This window comes from Oncorhynchus masou, chromosome 17 (assembly GCF_036934945.1).
Source record: "Oncorhynchus masou masou isolate Uvic2021 chromosome 17, UVic_Omas_1.1, whole genome shotgun sequence".
NCBI lineage: Eukaryota > Metazoa > Chordata > Actinopteri > Salmoniformes > Salmonidae > Oncorhynchus > Oncorhynchus masou.
Window position 1 is genome coordinate 10,232,116 of NC_088228.1, and position 10,359 is coordinate 10,242,474.

Here is a 10,359-nt window from a genome sequence, read left to right on the forward strand (position 1 = left end):
GCAGAAAAACAGCCCCAAAGCATGATGTTTCCATCCCCATGCTTCACAGCAGGTTTGGTGTTCTTTGGATGCAACTCTGCATTCTTTGTCCTCCAAACACAACGAGTTGAGTTTTTACCAAAAAGTTACATTTTGGTTTCATCTGACCATATGACATTCTCCCAATCTTCTTCTGGATCATCCAAATGCTCTCTAGCAAACTTCAGACGGGCATGGACATGTACTGGCTTAAAGCAGGGGGACACGTCTGGCACTGCAGGATTTGAGTCCCTGGCGGCGTAGTGTGTTACTGATGGTAGGCTTTGTTACTTTGGTCCCAGCTATCTGCAGGTCATTCACTAGGTCCCCCCGTATGGTTCTGGTATTTTTGCTCACCGTTCTTGTGACCATTTTGACCCCACGGGGTGAGATCTTGCGTGGAGCCCCAGATCGAGGGAGATTATCAGTGGTCTTGTATGTCTTCCATTTCCTAATTATTGCTCCCACAGTTGATTTCTTCAAACCAAGCTGCTTACCTATTGCAGATTCAGTCTTCCCAGCCTGGTGCAGGTCTACAATTTTGTTTCTGGTGTCCTTTGACATCTCTTTGGTCTTGGCCATAGTGGAGTTTGGAGTGTGACTGTTTGAGGTTGTGGACAGGTGTCTTTTTATACTGATAACAAGTTCAAACCGGTGCCATTAATACAGGTAACGAGTGGAGGACAGAGGAGCCTCTTAAAGAAGAAGTTACAGGTCTGTGAGAGCCAGAAATCTTGCTTGTTTGTAGGTGACCAAATACTTATTTTCCACCATATTTTGCAAATAAATTCATTAAAAATCCTACAATGTGATTTTCTGGATTTCTTTTCTAATTTTGTCTGTCATGATGATGAAAATTACAGGTCTCATCTTTTTAAGTGGGAGAACTTGCATAATTGGTGGCTGACTAAATACTTTTTTGCCCCACTGTATATATATATTTGTAATAATGACAAATACAATACTGCATGAACAATGAACACTTTTATTTTAACTTAATATAATACATAAATAAATTTAGTCTCAAATAATGAAACATGTTCAATTTGGTTTAAATAATGCATTTGATCGAACGGGTGGCATCCCTAAGTCTAAATATTGCTGTTACATTGGAAAATCCTTCAATGTTATGTCATAATTATGTAAAATTCTGGCAAATTAATTAGGATCTTTGTTAGGAAGAAATGGTCTTCACACAGTTCGCAACGAGCCAGGCGGCCCAAACTGCTGCATATACCCTGACTCTGCTTGCACTGAACAAAAGAGAAGTGACACAATTTCCCTCATTAATATTACCTGCTAACATTAATTTATTTCAACTAAATATGCAGGTTTAAAAATATATACCTCGATCAATACCTTGATTTTAAGAAAGGCATTGATGTTCATGGTTAGGTACATTTGTGCAACGATTGTGCTTTTTTCGCGAATGCGCCATTAGGCTGTGATTTGATGATAAATTAACAGGCACCGCATTGATTATATGCAACGCAGGACAAGCTAGTTAACTACACATGGTTGATGATATTACTAGGTTAACTAGTGATAATGTGAAGATTGGTTGTTTTTTTATAAGAAGTTTAATGTTAGCTAGCAACTTACCTTGTCTCCTTGCCGTCTCCTCATGAATTGCAATGTAATCGGCATCCAAAAAGGCAGATTACCGATTTATGAAAACTTGAAATCAGCCATAATTAATCGGCATTGACCTCTAGTGCCAGGCTTGTAGCGTCATACCCAAGAAGACTCGAGGCTGTAATTGCTGCCAAAGATGCTTCAACAAAGTACTGAGTAAAGGGTCTGAATACTTATGTAAATGTGACATTTCAGGATTTTTTTCTTCAAAATTTGCAAAGAATTCTAAACCTGTTTTTGCTTTGTCATTATGGGGTATTGTGTGTAGATTGATGAGTTAAATTATTATTTTTTAAATCCATTTTCGAAGGCTGTAACGTAACAAAATGTGGAAGTTATAGGGTCTGGATGCTTTACGGATGCACTATATATATATATATATATATATATATATATATATATATATATATATATATTTTTTGAAAATGTCTCTCTGCCCATGGCAAAATGTGTAGAATTGCAGGAAATTAGCTTTAAAACGACAAGACCATGACATTGTCCATGCCCACTACCAAGTCCCTCCCACACTAACCTTTCCACCGCTGCTGAAAATAATCCTAGGGGAAACACTGTATTATATATCAGATTGTATTAAATAGTATGGTATCTGATTTAAAAAGTATGTTTATTTTCTGAATATTTATGTTGATTTAGCATGTGTTTTGAAGCGATCAGGGTTGGGGTCAGTTCCATTTTAACCTCCAAATCTCGTGAGGATTTGAAATTCAGTTCATGAATTGAAAAGCAAAAAATATATATATATATTTTTCAATTCACAAATTGCATTTCGTCTCATCCCTCGTAGACTTGACTGTGGAGTTCAAATTGAATTGAGTTCAACTCTGGAAGGCGATGGTAATAATGTCTCTCGTTGTCTGCTGATATTACATTTTTCAGGTGAGAACTAGGTCAGTAGGAGAATGTGTGGCCTTTTATTACATGTGGAAGAAGTCTGAGCGTTATGATTTCTTTGCACAGCAAACCAGGCTGGGGAAAAGGAAATACAGCCTTCACCCTGGGGTCACGTAAGTCTCTTTTCACAAGACCAAGCTAATTGTTTTGAATATTGAATTCCCTCAACAAATATGTTATGTTATACAAATGTTTTTTTTATATATAAAAATTATATATATTCTAGATATTTTCTTACCTGATTTTGAAATGTATTTTAAAATGGCAATCAGCAGTAGGCAAAATGAAGCGTAGTCCCCGCCCCGTTTCGGTACAAAGCTGAGGGATGGGGCTGAGGAAATTGTAACCCCTCTCAAATTCATAGACCGAGCGATGGATGCAAACTGACCATCCATGATACCAGATGTATAGTTCAAACCATGTTTTGAGGCCATACAGTGTTTGGTTACGTTGTTTACAAACACTGGAGTAAAACAAGCTTATATTTGGGGTTCTGGTGGGGTACGACTGTTGAACATCGGTTATATTCTTCAAAAAATCATTGTGTACATATCATTAATTTATAAGTCCCAAAAAACGATGTAGCAACTCTGATTGTCCCTTTTTTTAAACGTATAACAAATATTATTTAAATGAAATGTAACTTGTCATGAACGTGTATTCCATGTGACCAATACACACTCAGTATGTGTGATCACCTTTGTTCTGGGAACCATAGCTCCTGTTGACACTATGTTCCAGGGGTGTGAATCTAGTACCCTGTTATCACCATCTTGCCAAGCTGATCTGTACTATGCGGTCTTGTATGTTTCTTTTCACATGGTCCTGGATGTCGTAACCAGACCAGCCCAGTATGGCTCAGTAGTGTGAACAGGTTATACACGTGCTGTGATTAGTGTACGGGCTAAACTGGCAGGCTGTAGTTAGTGCTGACTGAATTGTTTAAAATAATGTTATTTATCTTATCCCTGTGTGTCTCAGGGACTACATGGACCGGCTGCTGGACGAGACAGAGAGCGCCACGTCCAGCCGGGCGGCCTCGCCCCCTCCCACCACCTCCAACAGCAGCACCAGCCACTCTGAGAGGGAAGACGGCAGTAGCAGCCACAATGGTAAGGGAACACACACAATCCCTGAGCGATTGTGGAAGGGAGAAATACACTCAGGGAACATCAATTCGAGTAGCTACATGAAGTGTTGTTAGAATGACTAATGAACATTTCTCATGTGAATTCTAGTGGAGACCCTTGTGTGCCTCTATTGACAGTACCTTACATGATTCTTGACGTCTCAGCTCACTCGGTTTATCTTTCCTCCAACAGGTTGAGTGAGTCACAGCTCTTTATCTTTCCTCCAACAGGTTTAGTGAGTCACAACTTGGGCTTGGGAGAAGCTTCCCAGTCATCCACGGTGGCGAACGAAGTCAAAGCAGAATCCGTCCAGTTCAACGGGCTCACCTCCCCCACCCCTCTCTGGATGTTCTCCCTCCTCCCACTGCCCCCCACCCCTCTCTGGATGTTCTCCCCACTGCCCCCCACCCCTCTCTGGATGTTCTCCCTCCTGCCCCCCACCCCTCTCTGGATGTTCTCCCTCCTGCCCCCCACCCCTCTCTGGATGTTCTCCCTCCTGCCCCCCACCCCTCTCAGGATGTTCTCCCTCCTGCCCCCCACCCCTCTCTAGATGTTCTCCCTCCTGCCCCCCACCCCTCTCAGGATGTTCTCCCTCCTGCCCCCCAACCCTCTCTGGAGGCTCTCCCTCCTCCCACCACCTCGGACAATGAGTCCAGCGGCTGCGAGGCAGTGGCCGCCACTCCCAGCCACGACAGGAACGGCTCCCTGGAGCCCCATTGTGGCAACAGTCACTACGATGATAGGCCGGCCAAGAGGTGCCGGACAGAGGCGGAGCCACCAGAACCCTCCAGAACATTGACGACCCTCCATCAAGAGGACAAATGATAATGATGACCCCTTCTCAGAGAGGTCAAAGCGCACAGAACCAAACCTAAAAAAAATAACATGGTTGTATTCATTAGTGCACACCGCAGCAAAATGTTTTGCAACAGAAAAATACAACTAGATTTTCTTATTGGACAAGTTCAGGTAGTCCATCCCTGTTGGTCTGGGTTTTTTTCTCGTTTCGGGCCTAGTGAATACGACCTATACCAACCAACCAAACACAGCTGGGCCACACCAGCAAACGGAGGGAAGGCAGCGGCCTGATTGTAAAGGGGCACAACATACAGCCCTGCCTCATCCCCCATCCAGCAAAACCTCGTCCCCCATCCAGCATAACCTCCAACGCTCCACACATCCAAAGTACCACAGTTCCTGAACCCCTCCCTTCCCCCTACCTGCTACCACCTCATTATAATTCATGCTGATTCTTCTACTCATTTCCGTTATTCACTTTTTTGGAGACCGATCTCAAAGATTTCTACGGAAAGAAAATGTTTTTTTCCCCTATTTGTATTAGAATTTAAAAAATCGCCTGTGGTATTTTTTTACTTGAAAAATATGTATATATTTTTTCAATAAATGTACTATGATTGATGGGTATTTTGCTTTCCAAGCCATTTGAAACAAAGAAATGAAAGGGGCGATGTTGAGGGTCTCGGTCTTCGACGGGACGATCGATATGCAGGCAGATTGGCGCTGTTGCAGGCACACTAAAACCTCGTTTTTACCTGGCGCTAACATACATTCTTTATTCTGATCTTGTCCACATTCAGATTGTTCCCAGATTTTCAGATATGCATCTACACATTAGTATTAAAATGGGATAATGATTTAAATGTTTTCACTGTCCAGATCTGTCTACACTTTAAAATATCCAAACACAATGGGTGCCTGACTCTCTCCGGAGGTGGTCAGGAAGATCTATTCACTATCTGTCTTTTAATCATCTACAGCTGTCCGAAAATGTTGGCACAATCAGAATGTGGACAAGAAACCACCCTGCATCCCACTGCTGGCTTACCTCTGAAGCTAAGCAGTGTTGGTCCTGGTTGGGAGACCAGATGCTGCTGGAAGTGGTGATGGAGGGCACTCTTTCCTCTGGTCTAAAATATACCAACGCCCCAGGACAGTGATTGGGGACATTGCCCTGTGAAGGGTGCAGTCTTTCGGATGGGGACGTTAAACGGGTGTCCTGTCTGGTCACTAAAGATCCCATGCCACTTATCGTAAAAGTAGGGGTGTTAACCCTGGTGTCCTGGCTAAATTCCCAATCATACCCACATACCATCATGGCCACCTAATCACCCCCAGCTTCCAATAGGCTCATTTGTCCCCCCTCTCCCCTGTAACTATTCCCCAGATCGTTGCTGTAAATGAGAATGTGTTCAGTCAACTTACCTGGTAAAATAAAAATCCGGACAAAGGACTGATTGTGATCTGAGAACCAGGTATAAACGGGGCTTATGTTGCGCTTTCACCCTTTGTTTTCTTTCTTTGGTGATCGAGTGGAGAGAAAGCAACACTGCTGCATGACATCATTGCTTATTTGAAACCTGTGGTGTGTTCAGTTCAATTGAAGTTTGCTATGTTGCGTAACGGTTTGTACTGAACGACACGTTTCCCCAAAAACATTCCAATGGACTTTGAGGTACGTTTGCTCTGTTTGGTGGGTGTGGCTTGAAGCAATGGGGGACATATTTAACGAGCAGCGGCCATGCTGATCCCCAACCTCTTGTTTTTTTTTGAGCTGGCCGTTCAGAACAGCACCGTTTCTGTTTAATTGAATGTTGCACTGTTTTTTTTTTTTAAATTTTATACTGAACGTAGCCCTGACCATGGAAACATTTTAATTGCAAGAAATGAACTAATGGGAGTGTCTGTCCCTGAGGTTTGTGTAAAGTGTCTGACATCAGTGATGTCTTGTATTATAACTCATTGGTTAGAACGCTGTATTTTTATTAAGTCAGCGTTTTCCTATTGTTTCTCTTCATTTTGCTAGACAGTACTTCTGTGACTTTGTGTAAAGTTTGTAAAGATTTTCTTGTTCACTTCTTACACTTTTTGATAAGTCTCTTTAATCTGTGTATTTGACCATCTTTCTTGTAAGCTTTTGTTAAAGGATTTATTTCCTAGATGTTCCCGAGTGGAGCTGTTCTGAAAGCAGTCCTATATCTCTGCATTTCCCTGACCCATTTGGAAATGTATTTGCAGCAAAAATGTGTTTTGATTACTTGATAACGATTCCATCTAAAAGAGAGACGCGGTGTAGTGACACTTGGTCTTTTAGGTTGAAAAAGCTTTTTTCAAAATTGGAGACAATGTGGTACCAGTAACGTTTCTTGTCATCTGCGAGCTCTCATTATTAGGAATGAAAGAACTTGACTGGAAGCTTCAATGTGAAGAACCTTCATTCGTTTCAGTGGAGGCTTTTTGACAATTGTGTTACTGTACCTTTTTTTCTTTTTTTAATGTCTCAACGTTTTACTTTTGTAAGCTACTCCTGCTTTGGTCTACATTCACAAATGGTTTGTAAAACAAAAAAGCAGTTTTATTTTTTTTTGTTCTATAAAAGCACAGCCTCAAATAATGTTGATTTCAAGTAGTTTATTTGTATTATTTTATTATGTGCTGTAAGTAGTCATCTGAAAATGACAACATTTAATAAAAGTGAAGCGTATACCAAGACTGGCTGTGAATGAATAATGGTGACTATATTTAATACATTTATTCACACTGATGTTCTGTGTTCTATTATGTCATGTTTTCGTGTGCCTTAAAGTGCATATTTTGCAGTTATCAATGATTTGAGGGCGGGTTAATGATTTTAAATGGTTTTACTGTCCAGTTCTGTCTACACTTATATCAAAACACGTGTGCCTGACTACTGTCTAAGAGAACTGATCAAGATCAGAATCCATATTTAAATTGCCACCTGTCTAAACATGGGGCAAGATCAGGACACATTAGGCATATTAACACCAGGTATAAACAGGTATTTTGACACAATGTACTGACATTGTTCTACACAATTATGTCAGGACAAATCTTGTCCATCTTATATTGACAAGGTAACAGTGGTGGAATTTTCAGATATTTTTCATCAGTATGGCAGGAAATGGAACCAAGACCATATTTCAACTTACATTTGAGGTTCAAATATTGGACCTTACAAAATGTTGAACAAACTTATTACATTTTTTTTAAGAACTTTGCTTAGAAATTAGATTCCCAAAATAAACAAAAAATAATGCATAAAACAAATATCTAATGACTCATTTCCATTGAAGAATTAAAATATGTGAAAACATAAGGTCAGGAATCAGAGGCACATCCGACAATGCGCCTTTTAAAGGCAATTTCCACAAGATTTGCAGAGATTGCATAGTAAGCGGAAATAACCTTTACAGAGCTACAACACCCCTTTGACTTAATTGCCATTCCCTTTTCAACAGTTTAACTTACTGCTAAAAACTTTGCAATGGTAAGACTGAACCTGCTGGGTGAGACACGTGCTTATCCTTAGAGCCTGACACGTTGTGACCCTTGGTGTTTGTTCCATCACTCACAGTGTATTCAGTAACCTGGCCTAGACCCCAAAAGACCAAGCAAGGAAAACTTAACTTGCAGCTACAAAAAAAGTGATCCAAAGATCATGGCAAACCTGGTTGCCTCGACAGGCCCAGAGAATGGATTTCTGTGGGGAATGAACGTTATCCACAAAATGAGACATCTAAATGTAATAAAAAAAATATTATATTGGTTTCTGACATTTGAAGAAAACTTACTTCAGTAGGATTCCCTCAGCCAAAATGGTTAACAAAATAGAGCATCTTCTTAAAAGTGTAAGCATGGGATAGACTGGAAGAGATTAGAGGACGCACCATACACAGGCCATGACATACAATAATACCACAGTGATCTCTATGCTTCACATGCATTGATCATAGAAATAAAATGGTCAATGAACAAGAAAGAGGTCATACTTGAGTCGTTTGGTTCCCAGAAGTCCTGATACCTGATTCCAAACGTACAGAAGAGGTAGCGGAAGCATCTGCAAAGACTGTAGACATATATATTATCATGTTGAAACAGGAACACTGTTTTCATTGCTGGTGAAAACAACTTGGGGCTCCCCACTTCCATTTTGGCTAGGGGTCTCTTTACCATTCAACAAGGGTTTTCCCTTGAAATTGCACGTTAACGTTTCTGAAATTCGACGTCGGAGGGGTTGTCTTCCAATGATTTGTTACAATGTCTCCACCTTCTGGGATGCAGAAGTACACTACATGACCAAACGTATGTGGGCACCTGTTTGTTGAACATCTAATTCCAAAATCATGGGCATTAAGACCGAGTTGGTCCCCCCTTCGCTGCCATAACAGCCTCCACTCTTCTGGGAAGGCTTTCCACTAGATGCTGGAACATTGCATATTGTTATTTTTTGTTCCTTTGCACCCCAGTATCTCTACTTACACATTCATCTTCTGTGGGTCTATCACTCCAGTGTTAATTGCAATTATAATTATTATGCAATCGTAATTATTTCGTCACTATGGCCTATTTATTGCCTTACCTCCTTAATCTTACTGCATTTGCACACACTGTATATCTATTTTTCTATTGTGTTATTGACTGTATGTTTCTTTATCCCATGTGTAACTCTGTGTTGTTTGTGTCGCTCTGCTTTGCTTTATCTTGGCCAGGTCGCAGTTGTAAATGAGAATTTGTTCTCAACTGGCCTAGCTGGTTAAATAAAGGTGAAATTTAAAAATAGAAAATTGCATCAGGGACTTGCTTCCATTCAGCCACAAGAGCTTTATTGAGGTTGGGCACTGACGTCGCCGTTCGGACTGCCAGAGGGTGAACCGTGATTCATCACTCCGGAGAACGTGTTTCCACTACTCCAGAGGCGGTGAGCTTTACACCAGCGCTTGGCATTGCGCATGGTGATCTTAGGCTTGTGTGCGGCTGCTCGGCCATGGAAACCCCTTTCATGAAGCTCCCGACAAACAGCTATTGTGCTGATGTTGCTTCCAGAGGCAGTTTGGAACTCGGTAGTGAGTGTTGCAACCGAGGACAGACTATGTTTACGCGCTATGTGCTTCAGCACTCGCCGGTCCTGTTCTGTGAGCTTGAGTGGCCTGCCATTTTGCTGCTGAGCCGTTGTTGCCCGTAGACGTTTCCACTTCACAATAACAACACTGACAGTTGATCAGAACAGCTCTACAGGGCAGAACTTTTACAAACTGACTTGTTGGAAAAGTGGCATCCTATGGCGGTGCCACGTTGAAAGTCACTGAGCTCTTCAGTAAGGCCTTTCAACTGCCACTGTTTGTCTATGGAGATTGCATGGCTGTGTGCTCGATTTTATACACCTGTCGGCAAAGGTTGTGTCTGAAATAGCCAAATCCACTCATTTGAAGGGCTGTCCACATACTTTTTTCATATAATAGCACTCAAAGAAAACAAAATCTGAGACATTATTGTCTGTTCACATTTTCGATTATATTTATACTGAAAATGTGTATTAAAACCTGTATAAACCATATGTATTATTATATGATAATATTTTAGGTTGACTAGAACTGATATAATCACATGCGTTACTTTTATTTTCCTGCATTCAGTAAAATCAGGAAATGCATCACCTATGTCTCTAATGCCATTCATTCCAACTAGACTGGTTTTGGGATTTCCCCCTGACCAAGATGGCTGCCATTTTGGCCCCATTATGGAACTTTGAGGGTTTACAGTAATTTAATAGGATCTCTATGGACATAACATTGAAATAATGCCAACGTCACACAGCTTGAACATAGAAAAGCAATAGTCCATTCTT

The 10,359-nt window shown here is 41.0% G+C and overlaps 1 protein-coding gene across 5 annotated transcripts in view; it reads left to right on the forward strand.

Annotated features, from left to right (window-relative positions):
• LOC135558420 (mesoderm induction early response protein 1-like) overlaps window positions 1-7,197 on the forward strand; it is a 28,335-nt gene extending 21,138 nt beyond the window's left edge. For 2 of the 5 annotated variants that reach the window (XM_064992209.1, XM_064992210.1), the window contains exons 11-13: window positions 2,551-2,678; window positions 3,547-3,677; window positions 3,926-4,332. In XM_064992209.1, the coding sequence (XP_064848281.1) occupies window positions 2,551-2,678; window positions 3,547-3,677; window positions 3,926-4,245 (579 nt within the window). In that variant the 3' untranslated portion in view covers window positions 4,246-4,332. Of the gene's footprint in view, window positions 1-2,550; window positions 2,679-3,546; window positions 3,678-3,887 lie in introns of all 5 variants that reach the window. The other 3 variants (XM_064992214.1, XM_064992212.1, XM_064992213.1) reach the window with 3 other exon arrangements.
• The last annotated feature ends 3,162 nt before the right edge of the window (window positions 7,198-10,359 follow it).